The following is a 24737-nucleotide window of genomic DNA, read 5'->3' as shown; positions in this document are numbered from 1 at the left end:
GCTTCTAGCAAATCAAGTGCCCTCTGCAAAGAGCCATTTTCGCCCTGTATGCGTGACAGTTGGGACTGGTGATATTCAGCAGTGTTAGGGCTCCTGTTAACTTTGTAGTGAGAAAGGGATTTTTTTGACTTGACTCTGACGGCTTTTCTGTAAATGAATACAGAGCACTCCAGGAGAAAAGAAAGAAAAAAGAGAAAAGAAAAAAAAAATTAGGGAAGAATGCATTGTGCCAGCCAGCGTTAAGTATTTTTGCAGCAAACATTCTTGACTGCGGTGGGCAGAGGAGAAGGGAAGAGACTGGAGAAGTTTGCATGGGTGCACAATACAAGGAGGCAGTGCTTAGCAAGAAATGTTTCCTTGAGCACTAAATGCCTCCTCTTGGGTATTAGTGTGTGTTGTTGTATTCACAGAACTAACTTCCTTGCTTTTTATTTTTTTTAAATCTGTTTAGTTTTTTAAATTGAGACAAAGTGGAAGCTTCTCCTGTTTCAGATGAAACACAACCATAAGTGAACATTTTCTTCATCATTTACTGTTGAGCAGTAAGAGCAGGTTGCACAGCTCGTTAGACTAGCTATTTTAGTGACATGGTTATGATATTATGTGCTTTCTTTCCCCTCCCTCTCCCTGCCAGATATGGCTTACCCTTTCTATATAAGGCGCTGTGTGGGGGTTTTTTGTTTTGTTTTGTGGACGTGTGGAGAAGAAGCAAAATGAAGTGAAAATGCAAGCCAAGGTAGAACAGCCTTACTTTAGAGGGTAGCCTTACAACAGAGCTTTATAGTGAGTGTGCTGTATTCCAAAATATGTAAGCCAAAAACATAAAAAGCATTCATTTATGCAAAAAAAAAAAAAAAATTAAAAGAGGTGTTGGAAGACTTCTTTAATATGTACCTTCTAAAGGTAGAGTAAGGTCTCACCAAGTGATACGTTATTGTGATACTTCTTGCTGGGTCAGTAGGGAATGGGTTGGGGTGTAAGCGCTTAACGTTTTCCTCCTGTTTTTACAAGCAGTAAGTTAAATGTGGTATTTATGAATGTGCCTTTGTGAGTATAGTGGCTGTCTAATTGAGGAGACCGCTTGGGCTGGAGGGGAGAGACAATGGTCAATTTATTCTTTCAAGAGGTCAGACGCGGAGATTGCAGCCCACTGGTCCCTTTTGACAAGCAGCGTCTTTGGGCTGGTCTCTACACTGCACAATACGTATTCATATGTGGTAGAGATCGGGGCTGGGGCGGGGGGGGGTGCGAAGGGACGTCGTGTGATGCGCAGAAGCTGTTGATAGTTTTAGGCTAGTCTGCCGTTGCAGGTTGAGTTTGTATATGTATTATGTGGCTTCTCTTTATGTTTGTGTGCATGAGTGTGAGTGCGTGTGGCTTTATTTTTTGTAAGCACTGGAGAATTGAAACACAGTGATGTTTGAGACAAATTTATACATGTAGAGATGATGATGTTTTGTAGCTTCTGTTAAATAGTGGGTGCAGGCACACTTTTACCCTCTCTGTCCATGTCCTGATAAAAGAAACAGGAAAATTTTATTTTTTTCAACCCTTCAACTTCCAGCACACTTAACGTTGCCATTTAAATGAACAGGGTATTACACAAGAAGAAAAAAAGAGCTTTTGAAATGGTGAGGTAGAAGTGTTTAAAAGGAAAAAAAATCTGAAGTAATTTTTTGTTTCTTCGAAGCTGTTTGTAGCTAAACATGGGAATCTGCAGTGTCTCCTTCCATTTGTTTTTTTTTTCTAATAATTCACCTCTTCGTCCCACCCAAAACATGAGGTGTACAAGATCAAGAGCTGTTGCTGTAGCCCTTCGTAATTCCCACCCCGAAAAGAAACTCCAGTGGGATCCCTCAGCTCTATTCAGGAAGACAAAGAGAGGAGAGACTCTGCAGTTTTCTTTGCTTCGCTCTCATTCCTCTCTAATGGCCTTGAAATGTATTATTATGCAAATGTGAATTTTGATACTGAACTTAAGAAGAGGTTGTTTGTTCTTTTTTCAAAAAAAAGGTCCCATATGTGGTCAGCATTGCTTCTTTATTTTGTAAGTGAATTGTAAACTATGCATTCTGCAAAGGGGGTGTAGGGGACAAAGATAGCTTTGCTAAACTGTTCAGGAGTTTCTGTGTCCATGGTATATCCATTATAGTTTGGGGAAGTGGGGAGGTGATGACTTTGAAATAAAAAGGAGTTGATAAGAACCTCTCTTTTTCAGAATTTGGCCAATAGGTAATGGGGCAGAGATTTGGAAAACTAATGTTGACTGCAAAACAAAATCAGCTCTAAACCTTGCGCAGGATTGTGAATTCTAGCCGTGCAGTGTTAACCCAGGGACGACAGGGTGAATGGGACACCAGCTCTACCTGGGAAACTATCTACCGCCTCCTGTGTTCTGGCCCTTGTAAAGCTCAGGAACCGCAGTGCCATAGGCACTGTCTTCTTTGGATTTACTACTCGTTTTCCATTACAGCAGTCCTTGTGCTCTTCCAGAAGAATTGGAACAGAGCTGGGCCTTGATGTCTACACTTCCTTCTCCATAGAATTTTCTTTGCTGCTGTTTCTGGCAGAGTTCGTAACAGTGACAGCGCAGCTATGGACGAGATGGTGGAGGTGGTACTTTCTAGTGCTGATCAAAGCGCGACTATGAGGACTGCATTTTTTCAACATCAGCAGCTGCCACTGCTTTGTTGTCTGGTGTTACTGACGGTGACTTAGCGTTAATGTTGGCAGTGTGTGAAATTATAGGGAATGTGGACTGATACATAGGCAAGGCCCTCTGTTTAAAAGAAATGATCCTTTTTTACTATAAGGTGGTATCGTAATGGTCATAAAAAAACATTCGCTTCCTCACATCTCCAGAGTGCAGTCATTGTGAATTACGTGTGTTCCCTCGAAGCCTGCTGAGCTTCCAGGAGCAGTCTCCTCAGAAAAATGCAGATCTCACTGCCCACTCAATCATCTTCATAGGGACCCTTTGACTTGACTTTTTTCTTTGTCCATGGTGAACCATGGTACCTGCGTTATCCTTGGCATTATCTTAGATGTAATATCATAAAGTGAGAGATTATCCTGCCTATTCAGTGTTTTCATGCAGCAGTTTTATTTTTGTTGACGTTCACAGTACTGTAATAAGTAATAGACTTGATGATCACTCTCGCATCTGTGCCTGCCTTGCAGATGTGATCTTATCAGGGTTCCACTCTGTCAGATTGCCTTTTAAAAAAAAAAAGGAAAAAAAAAAATCTGGAGTTTAAACCCACTCACAAAATACCTCGTGGTACATTTCCCCTTCTGGTGTAACCCTTTAAATCTTACCTTTTCTTCTGAACTTGATGGGGTTTTATCTACATCTGTTATCTCCTTTCTAAAAAGATGTTTGAACTAGTGGTTTTGAGCACAGGACCAGAAGCCTGGAACTCCTGAGTTTTAACATTGGCCCTTACTCTTCCCTTGCCTTGGGCAAGTCATTTAACTTCTTTGCCTTTGTTTTTTCATCTGTAAAGCGGGGGTGATGATAATACTTACCTACCTCACAGGGGTTTTGTGAGGATCAACTAGTAAATGTTTGTAAAGTGCTTTAAAGATTAAAAGCATGATAGAAGTATTAGGTTTTTACAGGAAGATCGCTCATTCTTTTCACATTGTTTGCTTGTGTGGAGGGAGATAACCTTTTTTTTTTTTTTTTTTTTTATGATTAAAGCCATCAGACACTCGGATCCTAAATAACAGAAGTTGATGGAGATTCAGTTACTCATACTCCTCCTCTGTCTTTATGCCAGTTTCCTTCTCCTGCTCTTCCTTAAGAGTTAATGCCAGTGTTGCTACAGGTCACATCTCTCTACTTGTACTCTTAGATAAGCTTCAGACTTGATTGAAGTACTTTGAGCTTGCTGCTTCTTTCACCACATCACCAAATCGGAATCAGTTTTGTGTACTTTTCCCTGCCTTTTAAATAGAGGTTTCGGTAATGTCATCCTTCAAGTGGACACGTCTTTTCCTGCCATCAGGAAAGGGAGGTGATGGTGTGTAGTTCCAGAGAGGGGACAGTAATATGAAGAACCTTGCCACTTTATGCTGCTGCTCCAGGGATGAAGGGCAGAGTAACTTTCTGTTTCCTTCCCTGAATTAATTTCAGTGTGTTACCAGTGACACTTCAAATGCAGTGTCTTTTCTTGTCCACGATATACAGAAGCCATCACCTGCCAATAAAACGTAGGAACGGAGGGAGTGATCGTAGATGCTGCTTGTGTATATGCCTTACAGCTCTCCCAGAATGTCTCTGGGAGGGTGGTGGGGGAAGAGGTCTTCATTGGGTCAATCCCACAGCTGTCAGGGAACCTCTGCTACTTTCTCCCTTCTCCAGTCACATTGCCGCTGTTGCTTCTTTCTTGGATGTGCGTCTCAGGGATGTGCATATGAGCCCATGCCTTTTGGAATTGGCCTTTGAAATATCAAGAAAATGGTTTCTGTACTGGAAACCTTCTTATCTGACACTCCCTGGTCCTCTCTGTCCTGCATTGCTCCCTGTGGCCTTAGGAATATCTCTCCACTGTTGCCGTATGCCACCCTCTCCATCTCTGCCAGTGCTCAAAAGTGAAGCGCGTGCAGTGCTTCTGCAGAGAAGGAAGCTGAAATGACGCGTGTGCACCTGTAGGATTTACACACATACGTCTCTTGGATTTCTGCCGCGCCCTGTCTAAAACATGCAGAATGTGTTTTTCCTTTCTCATCTAGAAAGCAGAACAAACAGCAGGATGACTCTGCTGATGCTAATTCTGTAATGTTTACTTGGAATTAAACGCTAAGTATTTTCCCAAGAAAAGAACCAAAAAACCCCCACCTTTTAACAAAAGTAACCAAATGTAATCTTTCTGGGGGCGGGGGGGGGGGGGGGGGAGAAGGAGGAGCAGTGGCGGGGGGAGCGTTCTGATCTATTCTAATCTCCACCGCTCGGATGGAGATACGAAATGCTGCTTTGAGTTCCACAAACATAAGGGATTATGTTTACAAAGGTCAATGCCTTCTACCTGTTCAGGAAGCTGGCTAATGGTGGGCATCGGACGTTTGGCCGGAGTTTCTCTCCATTGCAAACAAGTAATGGGAGAGGGGTGTGTCTGAAAGAGGAATGGAGAAATAGATTCATTTCATCTAGTCTTCTTGGTAAAACTATGCCACCGTCCCTCTCTCCATACAAAACGGAGGCGGGCGGTTGCAGAACAGAAAAATCAGCGATGTCCAAAACGGCTGGATTAGAAAAGGCAGCTTTTCTACTTTGCACATAAAATAGGTAACAGGAAGGTACAGCTAAAGTCCTCTTGCCTGAAACACTGTCCCCCAGAAGCAGACATTGTAATAATAAAAATAGTGGCTGTGTGTATATTGATGCTACTTGCAAGTTACCTATAAGTGTTTTGTTTTTGTTTTTGTTTTTTCTTATACTTGAAATGGCTTCCTTTACTAAGCTCTTAACTGTAGCTCTGGTTTCTCCCCCTTCTTCTCCCGAGTGTGCAGTAAAGAAAGAGACAGGACAAAGGGGGAGAACGTAGAGGAGGTGACACAATGTCCTGCCGATCCCGGTGTCATCCCGGTTTCCATCCCGTACGCTCTCGGATGTGTGAACTTGCGAAGTAAGGGTTTTCCATGGACACAGAAACTCGGCACTTTAGAAAGGTGCTCTTGTACAGCTGGCTGCCCCGCCCCCTCGCCCCCTTCTCCTCCTTTTCTATATTTTTATTTTACTTTTAGTATAGTGGTACTTAAAATCACTGGTTCACTTAAAAAGAAAAAAAAAAACCAACAATAAAATGTTTAAACTCTACTAATGTACAAATAAGCTGAAATGTTGCATTTTATGTGTATTTTTGCCATAGCAGGTACTGTATTTCTCATGCTGGATTTAGAAAAAAAAAAAAAGAAAAAAGAAAAAAAAAGAAAAAACAAACAAAAGGGTGATGTTTTATTGGAGTGTGACAAGTTAAGAGTAATAAGGAATTAAGTCGTCGTCATTTCATTGAAACTGAGAGATGGTGTAATACTTATAAGTTTTCTGAAGGTTTTTTTGGGCTTTTAAACAGCTTTTTTTTGTTTTTATTTTATTTTTATTTTTTGAAAGATATGATTGTATTATGTGCAACTCAGTTGCTTACATTATAACTACAAAATATTTTTGGGTTCCTGGAAAAAAAAAAAAAGAAAAAAAAAGAAAAAAAAAAAGAAAAAAGACTAATAAATGTGTTTGGCTGCTAAGCATTTAACGCTGGTGTTTTCCGTACGTTTGTTCTCCCCCTCCCCTCGGCCGCCATCTTCCCGGCCGCCTTCCCCCCGCGGTGCCGTATTCCGCGCCGAGGGCGGGGTCTCGCCGCGACAGCGGGGGCGGGGTCGCCGCCTGCCCTTATCTCCCGCTGCCGGCGGGCGCCCGGCCCCGCTCGGCCCCGAGCTCTCCCGCGGCTGCCATGGCGACCCCCGGCGCCGAGGAGGACGTGCTGTCCAGCTACCGCTCTCCCCTGGTGTCGCGGTACGCCAGCCCCGAGATGGGCTTCAACTTCAGCGAGAGGAAGAAGTTCGGCACCTGGCGCCGCCTCTGGCTCTACCTCGCCCAGGCTGAGAAGGTAACGGCGGGACGGGGCCGCTGAGGGGAGGGCGGCGCGGAGACGCCGCCGGGGCTGGGGCGGGGGAACTGCCTCATGCCCCCGTCCCGCTTCCCTTCGGTGTCCCCTCGGGGCTCTGGCGGGGGAGGACCGAGGGAGCCGCTCGCCGCCCCTTAGGTGGGTGTCTGCGGTAACCGCCCAGCCTGCCTTCCCGGAGCTGCCCGCGGGGAGCGGGACCGAGCAGCGGCCTGGGTCTGCCCGGGGCGGGCGGGGGAAAGCTGAGCAGAGCGACCTTCGTGGGGCTGAAGGGGGTGCGCGTGTGCAGGCCCGGTTTTACACAACCCTTCGTACGCAGCGCTCCTGAGAGGCGATCTTATCAATGCTTATAAATATCTAAAGGGCGGGTGTCAAGAGGATGGGGACAGACTTTTCTCAGTGGTGTCCAGTGACAGGACAAGGGGCAACAGGCACAAGCTGGAGCACAGGAAATTCCATCTGGATACAAGGAAAAACTTCTTTACTCCGAGGGTGCTAGAGCACTGGAACAGGCTGCCCAGAGAGGCTGTGGGGTCTCCCTTCTCTGGAGATAATCCAAACCCGCCTGGACCTGTTCCTGTGCAACCTGCTCTAGGTGAACCTCCTTTGGTACTTTGGTTGCACTGGATGATCTCCAGAGGTCCCTTCCAACCACCACCATTCTGTGGTCCCCCAGCAAATCACCTCTTCTTGTCTCATGCCCTCCCCTTTGCACTTTTGCCCTCTTTGTGAAATTAGCTTTGTAAAAGCTTTGCTAAGCAGGTTTTTGGTGGGCTTGTGTTGGTTTTTTTTGGGGGGTTGCCTTCTGAGCACACATCAGTGTCCTTCTCCTGTGCTTGGCTGTTTGCTTTTCAGGAGGTGTGACTGATGACATGTGCTCTCTTGTTCAATCAGATTGCTGTCAGTGTGTGCCAACAGGACCACCCCACACATCTGCAGCCAGTTGTTTTTGGATAACCCTTATTTCTGAGATAAGTTTGCTTTGGCCCAAAGTGAGCAGAACAGCTACGTCAGAAAGGCTGATGACATTTCTGACAGGCTGGGTGCCACACAAAAAAAAAAAACAAAAACCGACTGATAGCGCAAAAGATTGGTATCAATTCAGCTATTAGGAAGCAGCAACTGAGAGCATATCTGTATGATTGCACGCTGTTGTGTTAGTGGAGTCTAACATGTTTTTAAAATGTAGTTTAAGCTTAACCTTCTTTTTAAAATGTAGCTTAAGCTAAACCTTCTTACTCTGACTTTAATCCCAAATAGAGATATGTGTACAGCCCATTATTACTTCTTAGTTGAAACAGTGAATTTTTAAGATGGACTAACTTGATTCCTTGTGACTGAGGGGAAGACTCATATTATGTTTTTGACAGTGAAAAAACTGTAGTATGTTCCTGAAAAAAATATACAAAACCACTCTGCCTTCTGACAGGATAACTTTAGCTTTCAGACTCAATAGTTGCCCATTTCTTTTGTACAGAGTCCTTCATTTCCATTTTCAAAGTACTGGGGTTGTTAGGAAGTGATCCAAGCACTAGGTCTGGCTGTTGCTATTGGCATAAGGGCAGAGAAGCACCATGCTGGAGAATGAACAAGCAGTGCACAGTGTCATTAATGTGTTCCTTCTGCGTTCAAGGATCGTACCACTACAGCAGCTTCATCAATAGCATGCTGCACCAAACGTGATGTTTTAAGAACGGAAGATGTAATTGTGCAGCTATGTTAAACAGGAGTCGCTCGGTATTGTCACAGCTGAGATGCTGGAGGGAGCAGACTGCAGATCTCGTCTAGTAGAGGAAGTGTCATTACCAAGAATGCATGCTTAAGGAGCTTTGCATGTTCAAAGTATGATCATTTAAGCACTGTCATATCAATTCCAGCAGATAGTCACTTCTTCTGTTGAAGAACAAAATACTTCACACAACTTGCCCAATAGGAGAAAGCGAGCTGCTGAAAGAACCAGTGTGAGACTTCCAGGTTTCCACTCCCAAGCCCTGAACTTGGGGTTCCCCTGTCTCTTGATCTTTGCTTTCTCTCCCATTGCCACCGTAGAGTTCTGTTCCCAGCAAGCAGAGACAGATCTTGCAATTTCTTGGGCACCCTTTTTGTAGTGGGAAGAGGGAGACTCCTATTTTTATCTGTCTCCTCATTCCAGAGGAGTTTGACTTCTGATGTCAGCTCTGGACTGAAGAGTCAGTTACTTTCAGCACCTGTTAGCTCTGTCAGTAATCAGTTAGGTATAGATATAAGCAGTTTCTCTACGTTCCTTGCAGAAAATACATAGTATTTCTTTGTCGGTACATTAGAAAAAAAAAGCAATAAACAAATTATGGGCAATATTTACTCTAGTACTTATCCTCACTTTCAGGACATTTACATGTCACTTCTCTAATCATCCTTGTTGAAGATACATACTATTTCTTTTGGATACATTTTTTAAAAAGTAATGAATGAACTATGGGCAATACTTACTTTTGTTTTCTAGTAGATCAGAATATTAGGAAGATCTAACCATAGATTTTCTAAAAGTTGCAGGAAAGTAGTAAAAAAGCGGACATGCAGTTTTAGTGATAAAGTTGACGGCCAGGCAAATGGTTTCAATATTCACCCTACTTATGGGAGAAATTTTCAAGTAGTCCACTTGGAATATGTGAAATAAGAATTGAAAAATTATTTCACTGGAAACTGGATTAGACAGAAAATGTTTACAGTTGGTATTTTGTTCCCTGCAGCAGGCAATACCCGGTGGTTGAAAGAGGAGACTCAGCAAAGTGTGTGATCAGTAAGAGAGCTCCTTAAACTAATCCTTTCCCAGCTGACAATAGTTAAAGTCTGGATTAAGAGCAGAAGTGTTTGAGTTTATACCTATCCCAAAACTCTAGGTTGTTGTGGGTTTTTTTAGTTTAAATTAATTTGTATTATAATGCTTCTATTAACTCTTTATTCTTTTTTTTTTTAAACCTTGAGCTCTTGACCTAAACAGTGTGTTATTTGAAAGTCAAATATAAATTCCATGGAGCTCTTCCCTCTTGTAGCAGTAGCTTTGACATCCTGCAGCATCAAACTGACTAATAAAACTTTTTGCACATGTGAAATCTGAATGTTTTCTCTCTTATAAGAGCCTATAGTAGCCCTCAATCTATTTTTTGTCCAATTTAAGTTTCATTATTTTTCTGTCGTATGTTTTTTATCAGATGAGGAACCCAGTGTTCTCTTTCTGTATGCAGGAGATGTTCCATGTCATCTGCCTGCTCTGCCCTGCCCTTTAGGAATAGGGATGAATGAACAGTCACAGTTGTTGCAGTGGCGCATCAAAGTATTGAAACAGCCTCAGAGGAATGATACCTTAAAAGCACAATCCAGAGAGCACATCACTGACCTGTAGTGCTTTGGAGAAAACCCTGTGTTTCTCCCTCAGTTAGTTTTCCTACTTAGGTTTCTTAGGTAGACAGGTTTGAAGGACATTTGATTGCTTTCTTCATAAGGTACACTGTCAATATCAGCAAAAACTCATAGGGAAGAGGCCTCATGTGATGTTTGTGGGGCCAGGTGCTTTTCCTCATTTATCTCATGGTTGTGTATACACTTACAACATCATATTTTAAATTGTGTGGGTACTAATTATCTGATGAGGACCTTGAAGATGCATCTGCTTCACTTGCTGTCTTGTCTAGTTCCAGATTCCACATCTGCAAAACATTTTTTTCAGTCAGTTTGATTCTGAACAGAAACAGCTTTCAAAATACTTTGTATCCGTGAAGCTTCCTGGCCGGCGACTTCTAATCACTAATGCACAAGACAATATCATTTTAATTTGGAAAAGGCAGTAATGCCAAGTTCATTGCGAGACTTCTAAACTCTCAGTATCAGGCAAAGACATTTTTCTCAGCTCAGTTAGCTTGTACAAGTATAGAGTTGTGCAATATAATTCTGTGGTTTGATATCTTACTCTGTTTTTAAGTCAGCTTGCTGAAAAGATTTAACAAATATTTTTGAATGTGAACTAGGAGCATTTATTAAGTAACTGATTTCCCAAGCTTCCGTATTCAGACTGAGATGAAGTACTTTAGGACTTTTGGACATGTGTGCATTTCCATATGTTCTGAGCCCTCTGTTTACAGTTGTGATGGGTCTAGTTGCAGTCCAAAGAGTGCTTCCTGACACAAGCTATCTAATCACATGGTAGCTGAATTGTTCTTTACTCAAGGGGTAAAAAAGTTAAAACTTTACTATTTTTGTATCGTTTTTCCCCATGTGTCTAATTTTTGTAGTTGTCACAGTGATATTACATGATTGAGGAAAGTATGAAGCCCAAGAAGAACATCTAAGCCCAAACACTCTCCTATCCAATTGGAAAAGGTTGGAGAGCTGTAGAATGAAACTGCTTGCTGTTACAGCTCTTGATTATGCCAAATTGCCATGCTTCCGTGCAATGTCATATGGGAGTAAATTGTCTAAACAGCGTCTGTGTCAGTTTGGGTTGTGTCTTAAAGACAAAAATAAATAGAAAGTTCTTTTTCCCCTTGCAGTCACTTGGGCTCCCGATCACAGATGAGCAGATAAAGGAGATGGAAGCAAATCTGGACAACATTGACTTCAAGATGGCAGCAGAGGAAGAGAAGAAGCTGCGTCACGATGTGATGGCCCACGTTCACACCTTTGCCCACTGTTGTCCAAAAGCGGCAGCCATCATTCACCTTGGAGCAACTTCCTGTTACGTAGGGGATAATACGGTAATATAATGTTTTCAGTTTCCTGCTTGCGGAGCTGGGCAAAACAAAGCTACAGTTGCTTACTTGATAGCTCTTTATAAACTTTTCTCTATAAAGTAACGCTAAATAGATTTTTCAGATGTTTTTATTAGTTTTACTGTTGAAGTTAATTCCCCTTTATCCTATCTATCCTAGGGAGGCAAGCTCCTCTTGCCTTCTTTCCTTTGATATGAAGCAAGATCTGTCTGGAAACTAACTGTTCCCTAAGCTCTGCTTGCACATTAAATATTCAAGGAGATAAGAGATTGTGAGTTGCAACCGCATGCAGAAACGTGTGAACTGTCAGTTATGCCGATGGGACAAGAGTTCACTGACTTACAGAACAAGGCCGGTTTTGATACCATGAGCTTTCAACTGCTGCTTGGAATTATTAATTCAGGGTAAATAAAGCTTTTTGGTGGCCAAGAAAATGGATGAGCGTGTTAAGTGAAAAAGGAAGTACCGCCATGCTACAGAACTGTAAAATGTTTGTGAAAAACCTGTCTAAAACTGGGTGCAAACTAAAGCCTAATTTCTCAGTGTATATTGCTGTTCCCCCGTGTCTAAGTCATTGCAAATTCGCAACTGCTTTTGTCATACAAAAAGCTGCTCTGTGATTATTTTTACCCTACTCCTTTGCAAGCTTTTTGTTTGGCTTTTAGTTAACACCACCTTCCTTGTGACACTTGCCACCTCAGTTTCAAAAGAAGGAGTAAAGACGACTGCTGCCTGATCAGTCCACTTGCTTTCTTGCTGTCTTTAGCTTACAGTGCTTGCATTTTCCACTTGGGATGAATGATTTAGTCTGTCATTCCATGGGTGTTCCGAGTATCTTAAAATAATCGTTCATACCCAGTCAGTGGAAATTGGTCGTCTTCTGCCTACTATGACTTTCTGTGCATAGTATAGAAGGAGCAATGACGGATCTAGCATTTTTGTCATAAGCAAGTCCACTGCAAGTTCTGGTACAAGAAGGAAAGCAGAGCTTTCATTTTAAGAAGAGACTTTTGAGCGGACAAAGCATATTTTAATTATCTGTGTCCTCTCTGAGAGAAACCATTATGTGCAGTCCTTCAGACATGCCCCAAACTTCCTTTCTTTGCTTCTTTCAGGATCTGATTGTCCTCCGTGATGGGTTTAACCTGCTGCTACCCAAGGTGAGAAGGCAGTTGTGCACAGTGTCTCAGAAGTGGGCAGCACTGATGTCCTGTGAATAGCCTGTGTTTAACTTGGATTTTCCTAAACCTTGCTGGAAAACTAGGAGGAGCTGTCTGTTTAGGTTATTCTCAAGAAAGTGAAGAGTTATCTTGCTTTCCTTTCTCAAATCTTTCCCCAAAGCTTCTTTGCTCACCATGGGCATTATAAGCAACTCCTCGTTTATCTGTGCCACAGGTACTAGTTTCAGAAAACACCTGTATTGCTTTCAGGGTCAGCTTAGGCATCCCCTTAACTATATTCCTAGGAGCGTGTCAGCATTCGAGAAGCTATATAATACAATTTTCTGAGGTCAAATATAGTGGGACTGTAGGTCAGTGTTATGTATCTGACCTGAATGTCTTGGCACCCAATTTGCCCTGGACTGTACATGTGTCAATTATACCCAAGGCAGCTGTATTTCTGACTAATTCCAGGAATAACAAAAATACCCAGGGATAAACCAACTGCAGGATTGTGTTGGGCACGAGGACTAGACTAGTTTGAGCTGAAGTCCAGTCACTTGTATCATCTCTTGCTTGAATTTTATGGCAAGCAGCAATTATGTGCATGCCCTGAAAAAACGAAACACACCATATTCAACAATTAGAGGAGGGTATTCAAGGATTGCACAGTTGTTTCCCTCCCCTGTTGTGCTTAAGCATGCTAGCTTCTGCTGTGGGTTGTTTTTTTTTCTCTTTTCTATCCTTTCTGCATCCACCAGCTCGCAAGGGTGATCAGCCGTCTGGCCAACTTTGCTGAGAAGTATGCTGACCTGCCTACTTTGGGCTTCACTCACTACCAGTAAGTAGCCATCAGCCTTTGCTTTCGTTTTGTCAGCTGTGCTTTGGTTAAATTGACCTGCTACTGCTTTCTTTTGTCCTTCTTTTTCCCATCTCTGACCAGTGGCAGTTGGTAAGTGCTGGACATCATTAGGACATTGTTGGTGGTTCAGAGAAGGAGTATGTGCCTAACTCCAGCCTTGGCTCAGGAAACTGAACTGTTGCTTTGACTAGCTGTCAGCAGTTGTTTTAACACAGCTTCATAAGGAACAGCTTCCTGGTGAACATAGATGTGTATATTCTGGGCTGTTTCAAAAAGCATGTCTGGGAATTGCAGTAAGCCTGTCTTGCAGTCATATTTCCTTTATGTTTGTTTTTCTGTCAGTTAAGTTAGTTTCAACTGCAGCTTAGAAAGGTTTGTTACGGGCTACTTGTTACTACAATTACTCTGCCACTATAGCTGAAGCTTTCTTCTAAAGGGATGAGTCAGGATCCATCAGTTTTCCAACATCAGTATATGGATCCCTGGGAAGAGTCAGGAAGAATTTCTTCTGTTTAACAGGGTGATACTGTTTTCTGTCTCTTGGGAGACTTACACTTCTTGTGCAGAACCTCTGACATTGACTGCTAGTGGAGTGGAGTGGAATGGAATAGAATTGAATATTTTTAGGCAGACTACTGTGTCAAAGGACAAGGAGATCTGGATCAGTCTGTTGTTGGGGCAGATTAGTGTGCTGCTTCATGAAGACAGTTTGCTTTCAGAGGCTTTAAACTATACACCTTCAGGTAAGCCTGGATCTTCTGCCCCAGTGATATGAACACCAGAGGCAGGGAAATAAAACACGGGTATTGTCAGACTCAGTGTCTGGCACTTTAAAATTTCTCCCAAAGGAGAGTGGGAGCACCGGGTCAGGTCTCTGATTAATTGTCTTGCTGTATAGGCTATGTTCAAGCAGCTCTAGTCCCAGAACCCTCTTCATCTGCAGCCTTTCAGAGGAGTATTCTCTGGATCAGTTTTATCTTGGCTTTTGGAAAGAGCACAAAGGAGTATTGAAAAAGTGTGTGCAAGGCAAAGTCCTAAAAACTAAGGTGAAGAAGGCATTGATACCTCAGCCTTGTTTGTGTCCTTTGTCAGCAGGGCCTCTGCCCCATCTAAAAACAGGTCCATGTTTTCCCTAGCCTTCCCTTTGCTGCTTACATACTTGCGGAGGCCCTTCTTGTTGCCTTTCACATCCCACATCAGATTAAACCGGGGGTGGGCTTTGGCTTTCCTAACCCCATCCCTGCAGCATTGGACAGTTGCTTTGTATTCCTCCTGGATCACCTGTCACTGCTTCCACATCTTGTACGCTTCCTTTTTATGTCTGAGCTTAATCAGGAGCACCTTCTTCATGTGCATATGCTTTTTTTGAAATAATGTAGCGGTTGTCTTTGGAGTTCATGCGGATAATTTGAAATATTTCAACTTCTAGGTTCTGCATAATACCCCCATTTTCTCCTCAAAGCGTTTGAAGGACAGCATGGTTGAAGCTTGCAAATATTTATTTCAAGGTGGAGGTTTTACAAAAAAATGTTGGCTAACAGTACCGTTAATTATCGCACGTTTGGCAGGAGGCTGAGGAAAGCCTTCTTATAAATAAAGAGTCCCTTAGAGGAACCATTTAAAATCACAATAGGTACGCAGGTGGTTCCACACTGACAAATTTACACCCATGAGCTATACATAGCTAGGATGCCCTCTCTGCCCCGGGCAAGTAGAATCGGGGGCCCCCCCTCGTTTCTCCCACCCCCCCCGGGCTTCCCTCCCCTGCAGGCAGAGCCCCGGGCGCGGTGTGGCCCGCGGGCCGGCAGGGGGCGCCCTCTGACTATTATATTATATTATATTATATTATATTATATTATATTATATTATATTATATTATATTATATTATATTATATTATATTATATTATATTATATTATATTATATTATATTATATTATATTATATTATATTATATTATATTATATATCTATTCTATTCTGACTGATGGGCTTCCGGTCACTCTTTAAGAAACTCAAAAGCTGTAGTGGTGAAAGACCTTCAGATACCCATTCTCGCTGATTTCTTAATCCCCTAACGTATACAGAAATTACAATTACTGTTTTCTCTTGAGGTAATTACATCTAATTCCTGAAAAGAATGATCATATCTTTAGTACCATTTACTGATGATATATGTGTGCTGTTACATCTTCCTGCACAAGCCAGATCTTTTTAATTTCTTCTCAGAGGAGCCAGAGAGACTAACCTGCAAGGACATCTTAACTGCTGTTAAGACTTAGCAGCAAAGTGTGGTCCTTGAGGAGTTACTGTGCAGATCGTCAATGAGTCATATTCCGTTCTTGGTTGTTTTCAGACCTGCACAGCTCACCACTGTGGGGAAACGCTGCTGCTTGTGGATTCAGGACTTGTGCATGGACCTGCAGAACCTGGAGCGGGCTCGGGATGACTTGCGCTTTCGGGGTGTAAAAGGCACCACTGGCACACAAGCCAGCTTCTTGCAGCTCTTTGAGGGGGACCATAGTAAAGTAAGTAGAGACAGCCCAGGGCATAGACTTGCAGTCTTGGCAGTTCTCCCCTCTGGAATGCTGTGCTCTTTTTGGGAACATCTGGCATGGTTCTGGCATCAAATTCACAAGGGCACTGCGATCCTTCCGGGGCTCACTGACAAGGCCCTGTGTAAAAGTGAGCAGAATTTGGGGAGGGAGTGCTTCCCAGCAAGTAAAACATTTGTTGTCAGTAAACTGAGAAAAGCAAAGGATCCCTTTTGCTGTTGCTGACCTTCCTGTGTTGTTCCATTCTGAGCTCTGTTTGTTTTGTTTTTTTCTTCACCCTGAGGTTGAAGAGCTGGACAGATTAGTGACTGCAAAGGCAGGATTTAAGCGGTATGTAACAAGCATGCTTAGTAACCTGAATTTGGTGCTAGCAAAATGTGACTCCTGCTGTCCGTGTTGGCCCAGATGCCCCTAGCTCACAAACTGACATCTGTGCTGCTGTTGACTTATCTCTCCTTGCTGCCTTCCATTCCCAGCTTGCAGCTTCCCGCAGGAAACTTTACCTGAATAGGCCACTTCTACTTATCTCACTGTCAAAGCATGGCTGTCCGTTTTTCCTCTGCTTTTCTCTCTCCCGTCTGCATGCTGCCTAGAATTGACAACCTGAATCCAAAGTCATTCTCATCAGGGCAGAATGACAGCCCACTTTAAGAGCCATGTCACTCCTTGCTTGAAATCTTGCGGTACTGTTGTATCTGTCTGGAGCACTCAACTTCTCTGCTTATTTCTAGGTCTTATATGGTCACAGGGCAGACCTATAGTCGCAAGGTGGATATTGAAGTCCTGTCTGTGCTGGCCAGTCTTGGGGCATCTATACACAAGGTGAGTACCCTGTTTGTGTACATCGGGGGAAAAGGGGAAACGTTTTAGATCTTGAAGTGAAGGTGCTCGTGGTGCAGCATGCTCTTCTCAAGAAATATAAATTGGTGCTCCTTGTTCAGCTGTTCTCTTTGTGATCATGTAAGTTCACCGCTGGGTACACGCCTAGTAATCAAACCTCAAAGATCTTAAGACCAGTGGTAAATAAAGGAAGTTTACCGAGCAGATTCTAAGATGGGTTAACAAATCCCACACCAGATATTAGTCTAATCTATGCTAAATTGATCCAATTATAGTAAATGTCTTTCCTAGTGGTGTATGAGTTTTTAAATTTCACCATTTGCTCCTAGTTAATTGCTTCTCTGATAATGGTGTTATTCTCTCTGTCCTTGTGGATGCTTTTCATTGATTTATCTCTGTTTCTTCCCTCCCTCTCTTGGGCTAAAGTGATCTGTGGTATTTTCTTCTGTTTTAGTTTTGCAGGCTGGCTGGTTCAGTGAGCACACATTATCTGTGTTTGCAAATCACTCTGTAATTTTGTTACACATTTTCAGTGTTCCCTCCTGGTCTGTCTTCCATTCCCTGCAAACATTTGCCCTTCTTGGAGGCCTGTTCTATTCTAATACAGTGGACATTTTCCTTTTTTTTTTTTCTTTATTTTTTCTTGACTGGGATTTTTAGGCCAGAAAGTATGATTAAAGTGTCAATTTTTTTGTCAAATTTTTTGCTGTTCCGCAGTTTACTTCTCAGACACAGATGCAAACACTTCTCCAAGAACACTAACAGGAGTATATATTGGTGTGTGTTAGTTTGGTTCTGTTTGTTAATTTCTTGTGCTTTTTTCTAGATTTGTACAGACATTCGTCTTTTGGCCAACCTGAAGGAGATTGAGGAACCTTTTGAGAAAGAGCAGATTGGTAAGTGATGGGAGGTATTTCTTGGACCAGTGTATGTATCTTTTAATTTATGTTGGTGCAGCCTTTTAAGCAAACTTAGAAATGTCACCGACAGAAGTTGCTTTAAATTAGCTGGGGTTTGACATTGTTAGTATTTTGGGTCCTTTTAAAAGAAAAAGAAAAATAAGGGGGGAGGGGGGAAAAGAAAGCACTTTACCCAAAGGTTTCTGGATATTAAGTAATTATGATCAGATTTGTATTCATGCACTTCCTGGGTTTGGGGGGCAAGCAGGAGCAGTCATATATGCCCCATTCGCCGCAGAGGAAGACTTGGGTCTGAGGGGTACTTAGTGCCTTCCATTCCTCATGAAGCTGACTGGAGCTGTAGGTTTTCAGCTTGACTCAGCATTTTGGTCTTTATAAACAGACACATTTGGAACAATGAAACTGGGCTTGGACCCTTGCCAGAAGAATACCAATGATGCAATTCTGACATTGATGTAAGGGAAGAAGGAACGTAGAGGTTTGGATATTGGCTGGAAGAAAGTTCAGCCCCCCTAAATAGTTGCGTAGGATTGAATGGGCGAATTAAGCCTTAGTCATATCTGTTACTTGAACCATTCTACGTTCTATGGACACTTTTGGTATCCATTCTCCAGAGCAACAGGCAGCAGCATTAGTGTCTGACCTTGAAGGACAATGTTATTGAGCAGATGGGGTCTTGAATGCTGCTCAAGAGTGTAGAAGTCTTGAACACTGCCCAAGAGTAGCCTCAAGAGATGGTGCTAAATACTACATTAAAAGTTAAGTCCCTTTGTTCTTTTTGGGTACATCTTCTGTTTTGCAGAATTGCAAAATGTCTTCTCACTTTTTTTCTCTCCACATTTGGATGTTTCTAATCTGAAAGGGAAGTGTGGCGGTGTCATTTTCTTTATTGCATTTTGTCCTTAGAAAATCATCATGTTTTGAGTTTTTAGTCAAAAACATGATTCCTGACACATTTTTCTTATCTGGGGGAGGACCTCCGTCTCTTCTTCCTGAACGCACTACTTCTATTGCCCCGTTTCCATCACTCACTCTTCTTTCACAGGTTCAAGTGCTATGCCTTACAAGAGGAATCCAATGCGTTCAGAACGCTGCTGCAGCCTGGCTCGACACCTGATGACACTGGTGCTGGATCCCCTCCAGACAGCTTCTGTGCAGTGGTTTGAGCGAACGTTGGATGACAGTGCCAACAGGTTTGTTTAGATCATGCAATACAGCAGTTTCAGAAGGTGTTGTGCAGGAAGGTCCTCTGAGGTATTTAGAAAATACTATTTTTAAACTAAAATCACAAGTTACCACCTTGATGAAAGTCTCAATAGAATCTAGAGAGTATAAACTGGTTTCCTCTATAAGATCAGATGAAAACTGTTGGGTTTTTTTTTAATGTCAAGATCTTCTGCAAAGTAAACCATCAGAGAGAGGGAGGGATGCAGAAGCCATAGTAATAAATAGCTCTCGTAGTCTTCCTGTTTCAACAGCATAGTACAGCAGTTCTTAGATTTCTCAAATTTTCCTCCCTGTCTGTTTTGAATGTGGTTTTTGACCCTGCTCTTCACCACTTCTTAAAGAATAATTCAACATTTTATCTGTAATCCCTTAGCCCTCCAAATAATCTAAAGAAACTTATTTTCATCTCTTTGTAAAGACCTGTTCTTTGCAAGTAGTAGTTCAGATCCTAAAGAAAGAGCACAAACATTTTTTTTTAAAGTAATGTTTCATGAAAACCTGTGCAGGTCTTTTAGATATTGCTCGGCAAACTTTGCTTTGTTTTCTGATTCTTCATTATGACTATTTTGAGATGAGCAAAAGCTATCTATAATTATTATCACGTAAATTATAGCAATTAAATTCAATGCTTCCATCTTCCAGGTAGTACTAAATTTGCGTAAAGCTCATGTTTACCTTTGAAATGTTTTAGTTTCAAAGTAGTCTTCTGTTGCAGAATTTGATCTCCTAGAATCTTAGAAATCTTTAGATCTTTATATTTCTAAGATATGGGGCTTGTGGAACAACGAACAACAGTGGTTTTGGCTATGTTAAGTCTAGTGTTAAGACTGTTGATGAGAATGTTATTTTAAAAACGTCCCCACAAACATAAAATTTCATGAAAGCATAGAAGATCTTTTATCAAAAGGACTTGACACTGCAGCTGCTAGTCTTGTTAAGAAAAGAGCTGCATAGGCAGCAGAAAACAATGTGAATTTAAGAAATTGGATATGGATTGATATGGTGCCTTTATTTCCTAAAAACCTACCAAGTGTTGAGAGATGTACTGGAATGTTTCAGATTTTATTTTCACCTCCTCTAATAGAAAGGGTCATTTGTCCATAATCCAATTAAAAAAATTCTGTGCCTTGGATTTTTCTTGTCAAAGCTGAAGTGTTTTGAAAGGAGAGCACGCCAGGGAAAATGCAAACAACCTACAAAACAGCCAAGTCTTTTTGAAGACAGTGTGATAGAATTGAGGGCCTTAAATATAGGACTAGATTCAAGTACTAGTATATTTTAAGTGATCACAGTTTAGCATGGGCCAGGCACTGCTGTCACAGATGGATGATGCTGTAATTGCTGCACTGTGATGCAGAGCCTTTTGCCTGATACAGCTCAGTCCCCACTACTCCTCTCCTTTCCCTCCTTTCCTTTTTGTCATTCCTTTTCGTCAGGAGCCTCCTTTGTGGCCAGGAGCTGGTCTCTCGGAGGGAGACCCCACCAAATGCATGGATCACTTTGGAAGTTCCTCACTAAGCACAGCCAGGCACAGCATGTGTGTGCAGCACCTCTTACTCCTGGCGGGTAGGATCAGGGCAACACAGAACACAGGGGAAGAGAGTCTCATGTGTTTGCCAGCTCGTGTAAATTGCTGCCTTCTTTCCTAGCCGTGTAACCATTGAATTATCTTGAGCTTTCTATGTTTGCCTTCACCCTTTCTATTCCTCTCTCTCCCTCTCTCTACTGACAAAAAAAAACCAAACGCAACACCAAAAAACCCTCCCTTCGCCACAGCGCGAGAGCTACTGCTATAAGATGTTCTTTAGCTTTCCTGGTTGTGGCATTTGAGCAACAAGAAGTACCCATAAGGAGAACAGTTCCAGAGCCACAGTAATGCTATTTACAGAATTATTTACAGAAACTAAAAAGCTGGATCTGAGGTAGGCTGGAACATGGCCTTTATTGCTAACTGGGGCCCGGGGTATGTGTGTTTCATAGGCGTGTGTGTCTTGCCGAGGCTTTCCTCACAGCTGACATCATTCTGAGTACCCTGCAGAATATCTCCGAGGGACTTGTGGTATATCCAAAGGTAAAGCAGGAGATAACTTGTGCAGTGTTGCATCCTTGATAATGCTGCAACTCTGCCAAAGTGTATAAAAATCCCCTCACTCAAAGGATTATATTTTTATCTGTTAGTTCACATGGTTTCTGAATTTTGCTCTCCATTCTCACTATATTCTCACTGTTTGCAGGACAGACATGAAAGGGTACTTGTTGAAGCCAAAAGGTAGCAAATTAAAAATTTCTCAAAGAGGATATTTCTCCCTGAACAACACGACAGATCTGTAGAACTTACCGCCAAAAGATACTGTCAAGGCAGATCTTATACAGTCCTGTAACTTACCTACAGTTTAAAAAGAAAATTCATTATACATCTTTTACACAGTAATGTCCCTTACAAGATACAGCTTCTAAATATTATCAGCTTCAGTACCTGGATTTCCAGAGCTAAGTTCAAAAAGAGAAATTATCTTTGCGTCATTGTCCAATCCTGGAGATTCAAAGGGAGAGGAAAGCTTCACCAGGAGTCACAGTTGTCTACAGAATTGCTATAATGCTGTTTCTTTTTTCTCTTTTTTTTGTCTATTTGTTTGTTTGTTTTTTCTTAAGGTGATTGAGAGGAGGATCCGGCAGGAGCTGCCGTTCATGGCCACAGAGAATATAATCATGGCGATGGTGAAAGCAGGAGGCAATCGTCAGGTACAAGTGCTGTCAAAAATACCTCTGTTCACTGCTTGGCATTTGACTACTGAGAAAGAAAAGTACCTGGGCTCTTGTTCTGACCATCTCACCTTTCTTTATTCTCCACTTACTCCCACAGAGTTATTAATATTCCACTGCTGCTGCAAAGCCAGACTCAGCTCTCTGAGGAGAGAGCAGTTATGGAGATCTGTATTTTCTGTTAGGAACATTGTGTGTTTGAGCTAATCTGGCTGTCTGTGCTGGAGAAGAGGGAGACCTATTTTTATATTAGATACTAGTAGGCGTTTTCCTTTTGTAAATGTTTGAAGGAACTTGGAACCCAGGCCAGCCTTCTTTAAATGGAACATGTTGGCAGTTGGCTACCTTATAAATTAAAAGAATGAATCAGTGCTGTTAACGAAAAAGCAAGTAAGGCCATTCTGAACCATTCATTCATGTGTCACTCATCCCTAATTCAGTATAGTGCTTTTTATTTTTAACTTTTTTTATGGTCCTTCATTTAGTTTTCTGTGTTCAAGCAAATTGAAATTAAACGTTTTCCTTAGTAAATAAATCCAGACACAATTAGATTACATTTCCTTATCATTTAATTTCACAATTCAGTTTAAAACTGATAATCAAATTTACATCTTAATAAACCAGTTTATTTTCACATACCTTTAGATAGCAATTTTTCCTATGATTATTTCCACATCAGGGACAGAAGTTAAACTTGGAAGATAGTAATACCAGAAAGGGTTTGTTAGCAGCTTTGAGTAGGATAGGTGGTTCTAGTTCTCTGAAACACTTGCGACAACTCACCCATGATGTTAGTCAGGAAACATCCTTTTTCCATTTTTTTTTCCCCCCGTGTCTCTGATGTTTGTCACTGAGTCAGTCAATAAGCTTCCTAACTAAGGGTCACATCATGTGGCTAAGTTTCATTACCTTTTCAGCTGGCTCTCTTTTAAAGTATCCCATACTTACTTAAACAGTCCTCTCTATTTTGATTAGATTGAAGAATGAATTTAATTTGTGTTTGTTACTGACCTACCTTCTGTCTGGTGCTGTTTAATTATGAATCTGTAGAATTTAGTACATTTATAAAAGCTGTTCATATTCACATTCGTATGTTCCATTTTCATGTGCTGGGAACTCTGGAACAGCACATTTTCTGTGCTTTCCCACCTTATAGCCCAGAAACTCACTTCCTTTCCCCACCACTGAACAACTCCCACCCCTAAATACCCAGAAGACAGATCTTTTCACCTGGGTCAGGCTTGTGCTGGAGCAAGATGGCATTTGGATGGAGGAAACAGGAAACAGGAGATCATTTTCCTCCCAGCTGAAGACAGATCAAGGATAATACATTTGAGAAGAAGATTCTTACATGGGTCTAAATGCAACACGACTGTATTTTAGGGCCGGCACGGCAACATCTGATTTTGCAGGTGGTCCCTGACTACAGTTGGGTTCCCTTGTTTTTACAGATTGATTCCACAGGAAGTCAAGGGATTAGTAAGTCTTTTGGAAAAAAATTTATAAGGGTTTTGCCAGTCTTGGTGCCATGTGAGGGTTCTTTGGGAGAGAATGTCTTAAGGCCCTGAGGTTTGTAAATTTTTTTCCCTTCAGTCTGTCCTTGTGTAAGCCATGGTTTACGTAGTCTCGCTGCTCATTAAGTTAGACAGGTTCTTTTCCCTTTCCCAAACCTTTAGAGGTTTTACATCGTTATGCTCCCAAGGTGTTCCATACAGGGGTTGACTAGTGGTGAATAAGGAATTCCTGTATTTCAGTTCATAGGATATTATGGGAACAGCTACTGTAGTCTGTCTTTGGAAAAATCATGCAAGTAGGGAACAGAACGACTGAAAAAAAAATCCTATAGTGACTCCTAAGAGTATTTGGGGAGTTTGAGGAAGTGTAAAGGTTGTGGTATAAATGAACAGGGAACACATGTCATTCAGACTGGTTTAGCCTTAAAGGGCAGATGTGGAAGGATGAAGAAAATCTTGTTCTAATACAGTGTTATATGAGACACTGCAGTCCAAGCTGTGTCATTTGCATGCTGTCCAGTGCAGTACACTTTGATATTTCTCCCTCCCGCACAAGTTAGCAGGATGAACATGTGCTGCCAGTAGCAACGGAATGACTTTTTTCTTTTACCCTCCTCTTCCCCCTGCTCCTGCAGGATTGCCACGAGAAGATTCGTGTTCTTTCCCAGCAAGCAGCTGCTGTTGTGAAACAGGAAGGGGGTGATAATGACTTCATTGACCGTGTCCGCGCTGATCCTTACTTCAGCCCTATCCATAAACAACTTGAAAGCCTGTTGGATCCTTCTTCCTTCACTGGACGTGCTCCTCAACAGGTAAAGTAGTGGAAAGAGGCTACGGGTGTTACAGGTTGTAATGCAATGTGTTGTCTAATCCTGCATCCTCTTGCGTGCCAGAGAGTGTACGTATTACGTACCTCTGCCCACACTACTAAGGCAGACGTGTTTCTCTCTTTCGTTTTGCTTGGCTTCCTTCTCTTTCCTTGTGGGCTTCAGATTTTTGATCCTGGACGTATCAGGCTGCTAGGTATCTCTGTGAAACAGAAACCCCAGTGAGACAAGCAGGTCTGAATGGGGAGGAGAAGGGAACCCTTTCTTTTGCTAATTTTCTCTTTCCCCTCTTTCTTGAACAGGTGGCAAAGTTCCTGAAAGAGGAGGTTCGACCAGCGCTGATTCCATACCAAAGCAAGATGGGTGGGAAAATTGAGCTGGCACTTTAGGTACATTCTGCAAAGGTGTGTGGGTACAGGAAGATAATAAAAGCCTTATTGAACCAGGTCTGTTTACTGTGTTGTGTTATTTTGGTTCTCCACAGTATGTTTAACCCCCAGAGCTTACAGACACCTTGATTCCAGATGGGCTTTTCATTCTTTGTCTGCTGTTTAATTAAGCCTCCATCTATCGTGTGCTGAGTTACTGAGAAACGGTTGATTGTGACAAGGTAATTTTATCACAGTACCTTTCATTGGCCCCTGTTTAACGAGCCAGCTGTTTAAAGAGCAATGCCAGCTGTTTAAAGAGCAATGCCAGG

The 24737-nt window shown here is 42.1% G+C and overlaps 1 protein-coding gene across 1 annotated transcript; it reads left to right on the top strand.

Annotated features, from left to right (window-relative positions):
* Positions 1-6358: 6358 nt before the first annotated feature.
* ADSL (adenylosuccinate lyase) lies at positions 6359-24482 on the top strand. The gene is made up of 13 exons (XM_074578414.1): positions 6359-6611; positions 11153-11356; positions 12487-12531; positions 13293-13372; positions 15748-15919; positions 16230-16276; positions 16678-16768; positions 17613-17682; positions 18752-18899; positions 20914-21004; positions 21586-21675; positions 23846-24022; positions 24340-24482. The coding sequence occupies exons 1-13, from the start codon at positions 6456-6458 to the stop codon at positions 24424-24426; spliced, it is 1458 nt and encodes a 485-aa protein (XP_074434515.1). The 5' UTR covers positions 6359-6455; the 3' UTR covers positions 24427-24482.
* The last annotated feature ends 255 nt before the right edge of the window (positions 24483-24737 follow it).

This window comes from Larus michahellis, chromosome 1, assembly GCF_964199755.1.
Source record: "Larus michahellis chromosome 1, bLarMic1.1, whole genome shotgun sequence".
Taxonomy (NCBI): Eukaryota; Metazoa; Chordata; class Aves; order Charadriiformes; family Laridae; genus Larus; species Larus michahellis.
This window is presented reverse-complemented; position numbering and strand designations above follow the sequence as displayed.